General features: G+C 40.4%; 3 protein-coding genes across 14 annotated transcripts in view; 2 read left to right on the plus strand and 1 right to left on the minus strand.

Moving 5' to 3' along the window:
• Positions 1 to 11169, plus strand: part of FILIP1L (filamin A interacting protein 1 like) — a 208020-nt gene extending 196851 nt beyond the window's left edge. For 4 of the 7 annotated variants that reach the window (XM_075766354.1, XM_075766379.1, XM_075766385.1 and 1 more), the window contains 2 exons: positions 8972 to 9156; positions 10429 to 11169. In XM_075766354.1, coding sequence (XP_075622469.1) covers positions 8972 to 9156; positions 10429 to 10519 — 276 coding nt within the window. In that variant the 3' untranslated portion in view covers positions 10520 to 11169. The remainder of the gene's footprint in view (positions 1 to 8971; positions 9157 to 10428) is intronic. The other 3 variants (XM_075766369.1, XM_075766396.1, XM_075766360.1) reach the window with 2 other exon arrangements.
• The window catches only part of CMSS1 (cms1 ribosomal small subunit homolog), a 243920-nt gene extending 229193 nt beyond the window's left edge, over positions 1 to 14727 (minus strand). For 2 of the 3 annotated variants that reach the window (XM_075766660.1, XM_075766635.1), the window contains exon 1: positions 14592 to 14684. In XM_075766660.1, the coding sequence (XP_075622775.1) occupies positions 14592 to 14652 (61 nt within the window). In that variant the 5' untranslated portion in view covers positions 14653 to 14684. Of the gene's footprint in view, positions 1 to 14591 lie in introns of all 3 variants that reach the window. The other variant, XM_075766668.1, reaches the window with a different exon arrangement.
• A 1471-nt stretch (positions 14728 to 16198) lies between these two features.
• The window catches only part of TBC1D23 (TBC1 domain family member 23), a 38995-nt gene continuing 38295 nt past the window's right edge, over positions 16199 to 16898 (plus strand). For 2 of the 4 annotated variants that reach the window (XM_075766732.1, XM_075766748.1), the window contains exon 1: positions 16199 to 16360. In XM_075766732.1, the coding sequence (XP_075622847.1) occupies positions 16320 to 16360 (41 nt within the window). In that variant the 5' untranslated portion in view covers positions 16199 to 16319. The remainder of the gene's footprint in view (positions 16361 to 16898) is intronic. The other 2 variants (XM_075766739.1, XM_075766724.1) reach the window with 2 other exon arrangements.

A 16898-nucleotide genomic window follows, 5' to 3' on the forward strand; every position in this document is an offset into this window, starting at 1 on the left:
CACTACACTGTGGGCACCCAGAAAGCCTCAAATATCAGAGCTGCCAACTGAACACGATTCTCCTCTGACCACTAAGCACAGTACTATTGGGAAACAGATTTTGAGTACAAGACAAAAGACCTGTTTTAATCAATGAATTTCCACTTGCCAAGCAGTGGCCTGATATCACAGGGTCTCATATATGGATGGGCAAAAGAAGCACACACACACCCCCCTTACCCTTATCACATCCCATATTACAAAATACTGCCCTTTCAGTTATGCATCACTGTCCAGGAAGGCAGCACTGTGAACCAGGTCAAGAAACTAACATGGATTTTAAAAACAAAACCAAAACAACACGCTCCACAAATCTCTGTGAAAAACCCCAGGATCCATTACACAGCACAGCTCTACAAAAGAGCTACATCAGCATAACTGAAGGGGCAAGCAAAAAGGATGAGCACTCTATACTGTAATCACTGACAAAGCCCTGGTCCCATCACCTTAGATGCCAGCCCTATTGTCTGAAGGGATACAATCTAGCATGCAACTACATCACAAAGCACTCCAAATATACAACAAACATTCATCAGTCACATTAACATCCTTCTGGGGTAGTAAGAACAAATTACTCCTCTGTTAGAAGAGAAATTGACTTGTGCAAAATCACAGCAAGGCAGCTTCAATCATTATTAGAATTTAGAATTCTTTACCCTTGATTGTCTCATACTCAAGCCATTATACATCATATTTTATCCCATAGAAACACCAATCTTGGCTGGACAAAAAGTAGAGGGTTTTTAAGAAATATTATATAAAAAATTCTTTTTTTTTTAAATAGGATTCTGATTAACACACCTGTAAACACATTCTTCACAAAGGAAAACAGCCTGCTCCCAAACAGAAAAAAAGCCGTAATGGTAAAAGCAGAGGGTTCTTTTCCGTTCATGCAGAACACATTTGGGCCCAACCTGGTTACCCCAGATGCTTCTTCAACATATATATAAACTAATGTGGGAAAAATATATTCAAAACTTTTGAACAGACAATATTGATACTAAAGGCGTTTTCATGTTAAAAGGTGCGTGTAGGTATGAGCACAGTTCCATATACCTTTAAAGACTGCATACTTAGAAATACCCAAACACATACATGCCTACCTGCCCACAACCTGTACAGAATAAAACCCGTTACCAAGAATCTTACTCAACAAATGGCAGTGCAGCTTTAAACCAAGTGAACTGATGATCTCACACAGATTTGTAAAATAATATATTATATAAAAACACTAGCAGTTAAGCATCAGCAGAAACATTTAAGTGCCAGCACTACCCTCTCCTGGACAGAATTAACATTGCAGTGTGTTTAGTATTTTAAAAGGCCATACTACTACTCTTCTTAAGGACATTAGGTGACCTAACAAGGTGCTGGAGATCCCTCCTTGTTTCAAGGGGCAAAGGGAAGGGAACTAACAAGAAGCAACTGTTCATTTCAGAAAACAGTCAGCTGCATGGTGCTGTTGATCAACCAGTCCCAGGCAAATCCTTGTCCTAGGGCAGCTGACCCACAACATAACCTTACCTTTCCCTGCATCTCGTCAATTATCTATTAAAAGTGAGTCTTTAAATTATTTTATGTTTAAAAGATTATCACATTTCCCAGTGAAGACATGTCCCAAGAAAAGCAAGGCACATAACAGAATTCCAGTAATTAGGAACACAGCTTCTGCCTCCAGCTCTTCCAACCATGCTTCTTTTCCCCACCACCAGAAAGTAGGTTTAAACTTGGTGTTCAGGAAATAAGACCGTGGTGACACATTTGGGTACATGAGTGGAAATCATATCACATATGGAAAAAAAATTCTAATATAGATTTTTCTGTCAAATAGGTCATATTATTGAAATCAAGAGTGCTGTAATAGGCCAAATATCAGCAAAAGAGTAGAAATCACAGAAAATAGAGCTTAGAAGGGAACTCAGGACATTTTCCTGCCTATTTCCTGACTACAACTTGACTTGAACCCTTTCAAACAAATGCCCAGTTCATCCTGTTCTAAAAAACTTCTGCAATGACAATTTCACAGTTACCCCAAGAATCTATAACAGGACTGAAATATCCTTGCCATTAAGAATCTTGCTGATTTCTAAACTAAATTTCCTTTGCTTAAATTGTAATCCAGTATTCACTTTCCTATCCCTCCACTGGACTTCAAAAAACTATTTTCTCTGCAACAGACTTTCACATATTAGAAGATAATTATCATGTCTTTCCTCAGTTTTGTTTTCTCCAGATTAAACAAACCCAATTGCTCTCCCATTTAATAGTTCAAGTACTACAACTGTACAGATTACTAATCATTTTCCCTCTCCAGAGCTGTTTATAATGGCATGACAATGCAGTGCCCCAAGCCAGATATTACTCTGGCTAAGGTCTTACCAACATTAGTAAGTGTAAGGATTATTTATACTGCTCCTGCTTACACATCTCAATGTAGTCATGCACACAAGTGGGTTGCATAAAAGGAAATGCAGAGCAACTGAGAATTTTCCTTGTGGATTCCTAGAAAACATGCCAGGAAAGAAAAGGAAATATCCGAATGCCCTGCGCAGTTGAGGAGGCCTAACCAGAAATTTCAGCTGACGCTGTCTTGTCTGGAGACCAAAGGGAATATTCAGGTTTATCACTTAATCTTAACTCATTCTCACTTGCAGACCTGGCTTATGTTCTGACTGCATTCAATCACCCAGGAACAAATTGAAGTCTGGGAAGAAGCACTTGTGCACATACAGATAGGTGTACTTCTGTGTAAAGGATCTTAGCACCATCCCCTGGCCACTTTCACTAAATTTTGAAATTATACTCTCTGATGGTCAAATTTCTTAAACTAAAAATTTAATCAGTGAGAAAGAACCTTCTCTAAAGTTATGTGTCCTAGATCAAGTTCTACAATGACTAGAAAGGTAAATAAGAAAACTCCTAACAGAAGAACTACATGCTCCCCTCTATTTAAATGAATACAGTTCAAACAGGAAGCAAAGCATACATCATACTTCCAGAGGAGGGAAAAAAAAAAAAATATTAGGACCAAAGGCAGGATAACTACTTGAACAGCACAGGAACAGACATATTTTCTCTCCTTGACACCCCCCACAGACACTTGCCTTAGCCCACTCCCCAAAAAGCAAGCATTGTATTGTAGTAAAGTATCTGATGACCCATATAAATAGCAGATAAGCCACCTCTGTGCCCATGGGGGGGGGAACAAAGTCTGTATGGATATCCTCATATTTCAGAGCATGCTTTCACAGTTGACTTCCCAAAATTAAGGACTATTTCCACAGTCACGTGTGAAAATTCCACAGTTGGCACCCGTGGTGGAGTGTTTGCCTCCATCCCTGAAGTACCTGCTGTCATCTACTATGAAATAACAAACACAGCCGCTGCCTTCCAAGTTCTCAGTCTAATACCCTTTCTCCTGCCACTTCTTATTACAGGTGATTGACATCTACTTCAGAAATTAATTTAAAACTGAGGAAGTTAAAAGATCCTAATGAAACTGCAGCCTTCTTGATTTTTAAATCATTGCTTGCTTTAAAAATGAACTTTAACTGCTTATTTCTGCACCCATAAGCACAACTGACAAAAACTTTGGTATTTCTGAGTTCAACACTTTAAACAAATATGACACTGTTACATTTACAGACAGACATACCACGTACTCTTCTCAGTTCAAAAAACATGGCTAGTTTAATGTCTTCGGGGTTAGTTGTCTTTGTTATTGCAGTAATTATTTGTCAATATTTACTTAACCATGTTTAGATACATTAAGTAAAAGAAAACCGAACAACTACTCAGATAGGTAGCTCCTGGATAACATTTTGTTTCCAGGGGTGTTTTGAGAGCACTGATGGGAACTTGCGAGGGCTCTCCAGAACATGAAAGGCAGCTCTGCTTGGTTTTTGAAGGATAAATGTATCTTATTTCCTCTTCTATCACTTAGAAAGATAGCAAATATAAAAAGTGGCCTACAGATGGGAACTCAAGGAGCCATAACTAAACAGCAATGAACAGAGAGCCAGCAAATTCAGAACATAAATGAGTGTCAAAAAAAGAATGGGAGACTGAAAACCATTCACCTTGAAGGAGAAAATGAATTGGTAGAAAGGGTACATACTTTTTAAGAAATTTTAAGAGATTCTTGGTGTGCACGGAGACTTCCCATACATAGATAATAGTTAAAAATCAAATTGAAAAAGCTCAAAATCTATATACAGGTGGGTTTTCTTAGTCATTTGGGTCTGCCGAAATCCCAAAATGGACATCCCAACACACAAGCATGCCATAGCCAATGTATTTGCTTACATGCCTCTACACTAAGTAGTAGGCAAGGAACTAAGAGAATTGCACAAGAATTTTCAGTACACGCACAACTAAACCAATGCAGAACTTGATATAGGTACTTCCAAGTGCTTTCCAGACAATTCTCACATAATGCCATTCCCTCTTTACAGGTACAGCTTACAGCAGCTTAAGTATTGATCTAGTCATCTGACCCAAAATGTTCTTTTTACAACTCATATCCAAGATTCATATTTTGTCAAGAATCAAATTATAAAAAGATAAACAAAGTTTAGTTCTTGATCTAGCTACACATATTAGTAAACTCAAAAAGTTAAGTTTCAATAAGTGTTTTCCTTAAATTTAGGTTATTCAGCCTTTATTCTCTAGAATTTATAGCAGGAAAAAGAAACCAATTTTTAAGTGCTGAATGAGGAGGAAGAGAACTAGAAGGACAGTTTGATAAATCCCTGCCTACAACAGAAGTTACAGCTATATGGTTAGATTGGTACAATCACTGAAGTGCAATTTTAGTTGTCCTGGCACAGAAACTTAACACTGGTATAGTTTATTTGCATAGGAAAAGCCCTATAATACAGCTGTTATCCTCAAGTTTGAGCCTATGCCAGGAGTTGCATCAATTCTGTTATTGTGGCTATAAGCAAACACAACACACACAAAAGACAACAATACAAACACTGTAAGCAGACCAAACCTTGACAAAGTCATCAGTTACAATGCAACTCTCAGCACAAAGTAATAATAATTTATATATATTCAATACTGTCATTCAGAACTGCAAAACAGAACATGATTTTGACTCACCAAAATTTTTTTCCTCAAAACAAAACCTGACAGTTCAGAAGGCCATATTGTAAATGGTGGTTTTAATGAGCTGGAAGCTGGCACAAACTATAGGCCACAGAACAGGGGTATTTTCACACCTAACTTTCCACTGATTTAATATGACCTGAGAGCCTGAATACCAGTTACACGCACAAAACCTCTAAAAATTTGGCCCTACAAATACCTTCTTGAAGAACTAACACTGCTGTTTAATCAATTACAGATAGAAACCTCCGATCACTTTGTACCCTATGGAATCTCTGAACTGAAACACTTCTCAAATGTAAAACCAAAACACAACCACAACTCTTTCTTAGACATACAATCGCACTTTAGCATGCAAGACTTTACATAAATATTTTTATCTATTCATCTCAATATGCTTAGCAAATGATAGCTATTAATGATATTCTTATTATATTTAGGAAACTGAGGCACGTTTTATATCATCTCTAAATTTACATCAGGCAGCAGCATTGCTAGGAACAGCCCACTCAAACATTTTATTCTCAATACTGTGCCTCATCTACCAGGTCATATCACATGGTCAGAAGTCAAACTGTTCCAACTCAATACTCAAGGAAAGCCATATAGCAGTAACGCAATTATCCCCTCCAACATCAACTTCTCCTTTCTTAACATGGTGCCTTTGGTAATTGAAGCAAAATACTTTTTGGTTTGGGGCTTGTTTATTTCCCCCCTTGCAGACAATATGAGTGCTAAAATTCAAGACCACCATGAAAATGCACGTTAATTTCTTTTAGTCAGCATTTAATGACAAGTTTCAGTCTGGTTTCAGTGGAAATACTGGGATGCAATACAAAAGAAAAACTTTGCTGCCACCTAGAGGTAAAGTCTTCAAGGAACACAGAGCAAAGTAAACGCATTTCCTTTTTCCTTCTCGCTTTCAAAGCCAAATCCTTTCCTTTCTCAAAGTATTTAAAAAACCAAAAAGCTACAAATTGAAACTTTCTGATTTTGAAAATAAAAACATTAACAAGTTATACACATTCAGACCCAGGATCTATGTATCTCATCTTTGGTAGTGACCAGCAGTAAACGCTCATGAAAAAAAACCTTAAGCACCAGGCAAACAGAGTAATAAACCCAGCTTCTAGCAGTCTACAACTTATGGCTACCCACAGCTGAAATCTACATCACATCTTTGTGTTTAGCAATCCTTGATGGATGCCACGAATCAGTCTAAACTGTCTCCAAACCAATTTATATCATCACCTCAAAAACTGCTTGTCCCAATGAGTTTCATAGCTCACCAAGAACTGAAAATACTTTTTATTGATCTTTACACCACCTTCAATGGATGCCCTCTCAAGCACGTTATTAGAGATAATACCCCTATTTACTATAATACTATAAATCAACAGAAGAAACCTGTTGATTTTTTCTCTCCACAATCTATTTTCCAAACTTGAAAAGGTTTAGCGTATGTTATTAATCTTCATGCAGAAGCCATTCCATAACTGATCATCTTTGCCACCTTTTTCTGCATTTTGCCATACCCTTTCCTGAGCTGTTTGGACAAAACTCTGCAATGTAGGCATGGTTTGGATTTAGACACTAAAAAATTATGGGGTTTGTTTTCTTCTATTCTTTTCCTAGTAATTCCTTACCTGTTTTACAATTGCCAGTTGCTGAGCAATGAGGACCATTTACAGTGACTCCAGGATCTGCGTTCTGAGTGATAATAGATGTCATTTACTACTGTATGTGAACTAGTTTTACCTAGATATATTATTTCTCATTTGTTAACACTGAACTGACACACATTTTTATCACCTTGTTACTCAATACCATGAATTACTGTCAGCTCTTGCTTCTAATACTCTCCCTTTTATACCATATGCAAACGTCGTTATTTCAGTACTAACTCTCTTCCCACACAGTTTATGAATACGCTGAATATCACAGTGAGGTTCAGATGGTATCTCCACTATACTATGAAAACTGGTTACATGCTCTGCTCTATGTCCACTTGCCACTTTTTAACCATGATAATTTTCCTTCTTTTTCCACAGACTTAGCTCTCCCAAGATCCTTTTCTTAGAGATCACTATCACTTTTTTACTTTTTTTTTTTGAAAAATCATAATATAACACGGTCGCATCTATAATAGTAAGTTAAAGGCATCTACATCTGTCCCTCAGACATGGGTCAACCCAAATTACAATAAACTTCCTGAGCCTTCAAAACAGCCTAGCCAGATACAAACTAACTACTCAAAACGAATCCTCCTCTGGGCTAACTCCCAAGCTATGCCTCAGAATTGTTTCAGAGTTAGATCCAGGTTGCAGACCGTTTAAACAATTCAACGCTATTGCCAATTTAACAGTTCCAGTGCCTGGGAACGTTCACAGACACTGTCTAGTTCATTATTATACAGTCTGGCATCATATACTTGTATAACAATACCTAACACATACTTGAATATTATCCTTGACAAGAAGCGTGGATGTTTTCCCATCACAAAATTAGTAACCACATGGGTGAACATGCTGTTTCTTACTGTAATTTCTACAGTTTGATCAGTTCAGCAGTTATACTTACGAATCTTCTGTGAAGCTTTACTCTAAAAGTGGCATCACATCCCTCTAGCCTCACCAGCAACTTCAGTGGCAGATTGCACATCATTAATAAGGATTCAGCAATTTTAAAAATATCTCCTTCAGAACTCTCAGGAAAATACCACATTGTTCTGGGAGATCGTTGCTATTCTTTCTATGTCTGATCTCAATCTTCAATTAGCCCATGTTGCTTCTTTTTTTTCCCCTTACTCATGACGCATTAAGCACATTTGTGATGTGCAAACTTTTCCCATACTGAGCACATCCAATGATTTGATGTTGTCTCAGCTTTATCATTTTGAGAACTACAATTATCTACAGCCAAATGGCAGGCTTTTGAATTCTGATACTTTTTAAAAAATAAATACTTATTCCAGGCAGGCTTTTATGACCAGTAGGAAGCTGTTTCTCAAAACTTGTTTTGATAGTCTAGCTCATTCTTATTCATACTTAATTCACCAAAATTTCTATGCAGTTTCCTATTGTCCTCATTTGAACACCATTTCCATTTTATGTTTTTTTTTTTAAAAAAATCAGTGAACTTTTACTCTGATGCTCAACTATAAAAGGTATATTAAAAGGCTTGTGATGTAAAAAGCCTTTCTGATGGGTAGTGCATGTTTAACCCTAGTTTCAGATTCGGTACCTTTCAAACAACCTTGTCTTTACAGGTCTGCACCCCTTTTCAGAGCTTATTTTATCTTTTTTATTTTTGTCTAGTTACTTCTTTGCAATTAAATATGACTATGATGGATTCTGGAGGGACAGTTCTCTCTTACAAATGCATTCATCTTGTGTACACCGTGGTCACTTTCAAAGAATGATTTGTCACAGTAAAGTATGAGCTAGGTACTGCCTGCTGCTCAGGACTGAATCAACACTTGCTTCTGCATATGAAGTTCTCCAAGCAGTCACACAGCTCACAGCCTTTGCACTGCATCACTCAGCCCCTAGGGCTGCTGCCCTAGTCAGAGGGCTGATGGAAAACCCCTCTTACTTATTTATACTCTGGATTTCAATCCAGTCAGATTCTTTTAGATTCACCAATCAAGTAGATAAGTTAAATACAAAGCTACACTCTCATTACCAAGGAAAGGAATTTCAGACAAACAGTTTCAGAGCAATGTGTTTAGTTTTACAAAGTGGAAAAGACGCTGACAAGCTAAATATACAATCCAGCTCTCCTCCCTAATGCATGACTTATTTTCTCGGTTTATTTCAAGATTACTGATGTGTTCCGTCATTCAATTCCAACTCGGATCCCTAAACCAAAGCCTACGAGCACAACCAAAGTACCTGTCAAAATTCCTGCCGGACATCTCAACAAACCACTCCAAGACAGCAGTTCTGGAAAGCTACGCATTATAAGGACTGTGTCTAAAACCTGCCTTCAAAGCGGAGGGAGAAGGTAAATAATTTTCTATGGTCTATGACATTAAAATAAATTTAAGCAATCTGAATCACAACAGTAGTTGTTTCCATTGGGGAAAGTTGAAACCATCCACATGATCAGCACATCAATGGACAGCAATCACAGGACATCAATAGACAGCCATATTCTTAGGAGCCAACGGTAACTGCAGGTCTGCAGGAACCAAGCTCTGCTCCCATTTTCCTGGTACAATCCCAGAATTTGGCCCTCACAGTAGAGAAGCACATGAGATGCAAATAAGTTTCTACTATAAATTCAGTTTTGACATGTTCCACAAATAACAATACTAATGTTGTCTCAGTAGATTTATAAAAACATATGGTCAAGCAAATTAAGAGAGGTTGAAGGAGGTGCTGTTCTGTTTTCAAAGCTGGTCTAAACAAGAAGTGTTTCAGTATGGATATCTTATGTTCAGTAGTAAAGACAGAATGAAGAGAGGTATGGAGAAATCTGCTCCCTTATAATGCATCAAACAAAGAAATGCATAACTCCTTGTCACTTTAAAAGCATGATTTGAAGATGAACAATTCTTTCCTCAATGAGTTAACTAATGTGATTACCCCTACTTGCATTTGTGCAGATGTTATCTTAGGAAAATAGATGCAAGAATTGAGATGGATATTGTTTGTATTAGCTGCATAAACTTTCACCATTTTATTTAGACTACAGTATTTAGATTTCAGTTCTCTTAAATAGTATTTTGGAACAGATCAAAATTTGTCAGGCTTAACAGTAAGTTGTGACTTATACAGAAGTACAATTTTGTTCTTGCATTCCTCCACAATTTTGTCCTTTCTTTCAACTGCTCACATTCAAGTAAAAAAGGTAACTGCATTCATAACCCTTAGTGGAGTTTTGTTTTGGTTTTTTTTAACCAAACTAACTCTTTGCACTAGTTCTAGTTCATCCATGAGAGAATTTGCCTTTTTGCTTTTCTTAAAACATAACTTCTTTAAAAGGCTTAAAATTCGAAGTTTCCTTTCAGCCAACACACAAAAAAATCCCAAAACATTAGAAGAGAATCCAGGTTTGTTGTTTTCAATTTTCTGAAAAATAGCAATTGTTGCTCTGACAAGAAAATTTCTCACTGTTCACTTTAGAAAGTTAAAACTAACAAGATACTATTACTGCAAGGAACCCCCAACAGGAATCCTGTAACACCAACTAACATGAGTTACTGTTTTAGAATATAAAAATTAATTTATTTCCCTGGTATTAATGTCTCCCTCATTCTTCTTCCCCTAACAGAGTGCATTCCAACAGTCTAAATGGCTCAACTGATAATTTGTGGGAAAACTCCTTTCACATAGGTCTCTCTTTAAGAACTGCCAAATCCTAATTCCTAAATAAAGCAAAAGCTGGTGGTGATCACAGTGCCATAGCCAGAACCGTGATCCTTTTACTGAAGCAAGGAGATATTTTGATGCATTCAGTTACACGATTTTTCCCTTTTATTTCACAGCTAAAAATTTAACTTAACCACTGAGACAGTACAACGCATTAGCACTGCTGCGTGACTATTTTTGCAAACCCACAACAGAAATCTATGCCTCCCTCAACAGCTCCACAAGAAATTCTCTAGGAGTACTTAACAAAAGGAAAAGTTTAAAAAGATCAGTCTACTGAAAATTATTTCAGCTTATGTCCTACAAGACACACTGGTGTCAAAATGCAAAAATTAAAGAATGACTCTTCCACATTAAAAATAAAAGGTTTCAAATTTTATTCAATAAATCTGCAGGTAACTATAAAGTTCTGAGGCTCCATGTCATGTATGCTCAGATCCAAATAAAGTTCACAGACGCACACCATTGTATGTTCTGCAACTTGCAGGATGAAGATATGTAACTGGGAAGAAACATAAATTTCAAAAAGCAGCTGTCAACTTGGCATGCTTATCAGAGAGATCTTCAGTACAAGAACAAGTTTCATCAGAAGGGACAGCAACTCATGGATGAGCCAAAAAAAAAAAAAAAAAAAAAAAAGAGAGAGATACAAACCTCTCCAGACACAGGTCCACCAACAGATCTCAGCTCCGATCAAGCAACAAAACTCCCACTGAATGTGCTAAAATGAGCAGTCCGCTTCTTGGTAGTTGTGAATCACATATTACAAATTTATGCTATTTGGCACCCTTTATTGCCAGTCTACAGAAAGAAAAGAAAACCTCCAGCAAAAGAAATTAATTCACGCAATAGCATCCTTTGCGTTAGAGCCCACAAAGAACCCCACAAGTACTGTCAAATCATCCTCCTGGTACCACATTATACTTCTCACCTATTTGTACTGCTAACATAGAAGAGTCTTCCCTGTCTTTTGCTCCTGTTTTGGGATGACACAATTAATTTCTACCGATGAGGGACATAGCCCACATAGGCTCTTACCTAAGGATCTAAACAAACTGACAAACAGGGATACTACACTCTTATGGGATTAAGGGAGGCAAAGAAAGCATGGAGAATGAAAGACAAGGGGTGGTAACACAAAAGGAGGAAACTGGAAGAATTTCTGAAAAAAAGAAGTCCATCCCTCTCCCTCAAACTGCTCGGGAGATGTGGCAAGCTGGCTACAGGCAAGATACAGACATTTCTAGTGCTGTGAGAAGTGCTCTTTCATGGAGAGAAGAGGAAAAATGTGGTGTCTTTCACCAGTACTAAACAAACTCCTTAGTATTCCTTGTCCTCTCCCTTACAGTTCTTAATGCAATATAAAAATCATATTCAAGACTGGACACAGTTGTGACATGAAATGAAAAAAGGGAGGGAAGGAAGCCCTGCAGTTAAATGACTTGGACGCATGTAATGCAAAACAACTCTGAGAAGTAGACAGTAATCCCTAACCACTCTCTCCACAAATCTCCTCTCAAAGTTAAAGGTTTGCTGAAGAAGTTATTGGGCAAGATTCTTTAGTTTGCATCACGTGACAAGGTAAATAGATGGCTAATCCCTTCAGGGTTCTTTTTGTTGCGTTTTGTTGGGGTTTTTTTTTTACATCTATAAACCACTTGCAGCAGGGTAAACATTCACATCTTAAAGTAAGAGTAACTACCTTTAATCTTTAATATGGATTCTAAAAAAAAATTCTTTCCAATCATGTGGCCAAAAGCAAATTAAGAATTACTTATATATCCATATACTAGGATATATATTTTGTGTTTTCAGACCCTTTAAGTGAGTCTGAACACCTTTCATGCACTTCATGTTAAAAGTAGCCTCTTCTAACTACAAGTTGCTAAAATCTAAGACACTTTTGAGGTCTGAGTTATTAGGAAGAATATTCCATTGGTCAGGACTTATTCTAGGGCTATTCTTAAAGGACTTGGCACAAGATCAGTATTTAAAAAGTACATTTCAAATTATTCTTCTTTGCACCTACAGTTGTGGCAGAGATGCTCGGAGAGTAAACATTTTTTTAACAAAACTTGATGTTTCACAGAAATAACCTTGATCAAGTCTGTCAAAAGTGCTCACTAATGGGCAAATATTTTCTTGTATTGCTGCTTACCTTGTACATTGTAAACCTGGATTTCCTATTTCATGCCAACTCTTTTTAAAGCATTTTACAGTATCCACAAGATGCAGTACAATTTAACATCTGTTAAAAATGAAAAATAGCTACACAAAATAAAAGTAACAGATCCCTTCTTACTTTACCAATGGCTTGTGTCAACTCAATACAAGTGGCTCCACATAAAGAACCTGCCAACAAGTTTACAAAGGTGGGATATGGACAGCAAAGTACATGATTTGCACAACACTCATCTGTAATTGTTATTCGTAACACATTCAAAGAATGTTCTCGGAGTAAAGTGCAGATAGTGGTGTTAGCACAGGGCTGGATTAGACACCTCCAGAGGTTCTTTCCCACCTGAACTATTTTAGTAGCACAACAATGCAATTGTAAAAATCCCAAGGAGTTTCACGTAACTGGAAGAGTTGTGATTTAGTGTCATCTCAAAGTCAGATGGTTTATCCATCATGTCAAAAGTTTATCATTCAACTCCTGCTTTGTATCAAGTTTTTAAATGAAAGCTGTCAACATCATAAAAATCAGCTCACCACCCACCCCAAATGAAACCTCTGGTTGGCAGAGTGTGCAGGTAGGCTCTTAAGATACTTAGGACTCCTGAATGAAAAATTCCTAATGAGGAGCATTTAGCATGGGAACTTGAACTACTTAGGGAACCCACGTAAGACTAAAAATGAAAATGAAATGCTCAGGAGCCTTATTAGGGCTTGTGATCCCTCTTTATTACATACATACTTTTTTTATATTCCCTGCTCTCAAACTATTTTCCAAGTACCTTTTCACAGGAAATAAGCAACCACTGTCAAGACACTGGGAGATATGGAGTCTTCCCAGAGGTGCAGGTAACTCCCAATAACTGCCATCCCTTACTAATACTATATTTAAAAAAAAACAATTTTAAAATCAATTTAAAAATAAAATCAATAGGGCCCTATGATGTCTTAAGGTCATTTTAGTTGCCTAGATCTACCTAAATTTCCACATTAAATCTCAACATTACAGGTGCAACCACAGGCTGTAAAGTGCTTTAAGACACATTGAAAAAAGGCCAGGCCTAGGACTCAGATAGTATAATCATCAGGAAAAGAGACAAATCAGCCATAGTCCCATACCCCTAAAAGCAATGGCTGGAGAAGAGCTGTTTAACTCCTGCCCTTCTACAGTAACACACGGCAAGGGTGATGTGAGACACCCCAGTGAGCACATTGGTGATGCTTTTCAAGTACCAGATATTTTTCCCTGCGAAGGCTCTACTAGGGATTTACTGTTTCCAAGGCCCTTCAGAACTTTAAGTAACTTCACGTCGGTAATGACAATCAACAGACATTATGCAACATCTTTTCATCAAAGAAACTCGGTTTGGAAAACAGTTTAGAAACCAAATGAATGCAGGGAACACTGAGCTCTGAACTCAAAGCATGCGGGTTTCTTACCTCATCTCCTTCCCCTTCTCCCCCCTCCCCCACCCCCACCACCACACCACCCCCGCTTTTTAAAATTCGCTTAAACTTATTTTTATTCAGTGGGTTCCTGTGGTTAAGTACTGGTATTTTCGTTTCCCGCTTCATCCTCTAACTCTCCCGCATCTGAAGGGTCTAAGATTAGACCTCACCTGGCTGCAGAGATTTTGTTTACAAGGAAAATCGCCATCGGTAGCAAGCAGAGAAAAGTAAACACAGAAAGAAAAAACGAGTGAGAAGGGAAAATCAGGAGAAGCAAATTAAAAACAGAGAAGGGAAAGGCGGGGGGCTAGATGGAGGGGGGAAGTGGGGGGAAAAAAAAAAAAAAAGAAAAGTAAGAAGGAGGGCCGAGGAGGAGTGGGCTGGCCCTCAGGAAAATTGTTTCAAGCCCAGCGTGAGGAGCGAGCTCCAGGAGATAAGTACCTGGACTGACGCCCGTTCCGAACGGAGTCTCCCACCAGGGTTCCTCCAGCGTGTCCCCCATGCCGCCAGGGCTGCTGCTGCTGCTGCTGCTGCTGCTGCTGCTGCCGCCGCTGCCGCCACGCGGGGAGGGCGGGGCGCGCGCGGCCCGTGCCTGGCACCGCCCCCCGGGACCGCGCCTGCGCACTGGCACCGCCCGCGGGGCGGTAAGGCGGGGCCGCTGAGAGTGCCGTGCCGGAGGGGTGCTCCCTCCGCCCCCGCTTTTAGCACTTGCAGGCGGCCTGAAGCAAAATGATGCCTCACGAACATTTTACAATTTTTTTCCCTAAGTAATAAAAGTAGGTGTTTAAAATGCATGGGGGTTATTTGTTGGCTTTTTTTTTGTAGTGAAACAGATAGATCAAGTGGGAAAAAGAGGAAAGTAATTAAAAATATTACCCTCTCCTTCACAATATTAATTTATTTTAATTGCCTGAATCTGATTTGATGCTGTAAAATATTTTCTTGATTAAGATTATTCTTTTTTTTCTTTTTTTTTTTTTTTTTCTCTGAGAGACAAACATATACGGGAAAACACTGTGTGTTACCTTTGAATGTTCTTGCCTCTTTGGGAAACAGATTCTGCGCACAACTAAGCAACCATGTGCTGCTTTTCACAGGAGCAGTCCCGCTTAAAGTCTGAACGTTTACATCCCGGAGCACATCCCAAAGCAAGCTGTGGAAATAAATCAGACAAGTATCAGGACATGAATTTATCAGAAGGTGGCACTGTTATCCCATGTGTAAATTACTTGAATCATTTTTCTTAACTTTCATGGAAGTTTGGGCTTTTGTTTCCTTTGAGGGCATAGATGAGTAAGGAACGTGCATGATCTAGAGCTTTAGTGTTGTTCTAATGAACATTACCAGGTGATTTTTAGGCCTTGGAACCAGGCTTCTGTATAAAACTCGTGAATTTTATCTCCAACTTGTGGAGTACAGCCTACCAAAATACTGGCTGTAGGGGATGTCATTTAATAATCAAACCTCTACATAGCAAAGTAGTTCACCTTTATAAAAACCGAAAATATTGAAATTTTTCACAGACGCTTCCCTGCCGGGGAAGCCGATTCCTAAGTCTAGAGGAAGGCATCTATCGGAGCTGGGGATGGGGCCTTCCCCCACCACCCAACCTGAAACAGCACGGGAGAAGGCGGGGAGCTGAAGGCAGTCCGCAGCAGCGGCGAGTTTCCCTAGCCGGCCCGCCTCACAGGACTGCCCCGCACCTGCCACCGCCTCCCCGGGCGCGCTGAGGGGCGGCTCCCGCTCAGGGCGCGGAAAACCGGCCGCCAGCTGCTTGAGGGGAGGTTCTGTCAGCCCAACCGGGTCCGCGGTGGGGCAGCTCCTGCTCCCTAAGGGGGAGCCCCATAACCGCAGCCTCTCCACAGCCACTGCTGAGGACCCCTCAGGCGCCGCAGCAAGCTCGGCGCTGGGTCCGGTGAACGCCATAAGGGCGCGGTTACAGCAGCGACAAACCCCGCCCGGCTCCCGCCTCTTCTCCTCATGCAGGCACCGCCCTTCTCTTTTGCCAGGCTTCCGCGTTTTGCGGAGGGCGCCCTCACTTCACGACAGTACGGGTGAGACGGGCACAGGAGCTGGTGCGTGGTGAGGAGGGGTGTCGGGGAAAAAAAAAAAAAAAACAAAACCACCCGACCGCGCTTTACGGCCGAGCGAGGAGGCACGTCAACAGCTATGGCGGAAGGGGAAGAGGGGTCGCCGCCGTCGAGCAGCTGGTGAGTTACGGGGGTGTCGGCGCCCTTCCTCCCGCTCCCTTCTCTCCGCTCCGCAGTGGGGCCGAGGGGAGAGGGGTCGGTGGGCGAGAGGGGCTGAACCTTCCCCCCCTCCGCACGTCGCCGCCGCCTCCCTCCCCCGGGACCTGCCGCGTTTGGGGTATGGGGCCGAGGCTCCCTCGCGCGTCGGGCGGAGGGCGGAGGCGTTCGTGGGCCGGCACGGCGGAGCTGGGGAGGCCGGGGGAGCTCCCCGAGGCGGGGGGCGACCCCCCTTGTGGCCCTCCGCCGGGCCCGGCAGGCCCCAGGGCGGTGGGAGCTTTGGTGAGCACCGGGACAAACGGCTCCGGGCGCTCGGCAGCTCCCGGATCCCGAAAGAGGAAGCACCGCCGTCAAAACAAGGGCCAGCCGGAGCGTCCTTTGGCCGTGCCCAGCCTGGAGCCAGGCGGTTGCTCCGGTTTAAAATGACAGCTCTAATATGCGGTAGGAGCTGCTTGATGCGTGCGCCTGTCTGCCTGGAGTGGAGTTGCTTTGTTCAGTTTAG

This window comes from Balearica regulorum, chromosome 1 (assembly GCF_011004875.1).
Source record: "Balearica regulorum gibbericeps isolate bBalReg1 chromosome 1, bBalReg1.pri, whole genome shotgun sequence".
Taxonomy (NCBI): Eukaryota; Metazoa; Chordata; class Aves; order Gruiformes; family Gruidae; genus Balearica; species Balearica regulorum.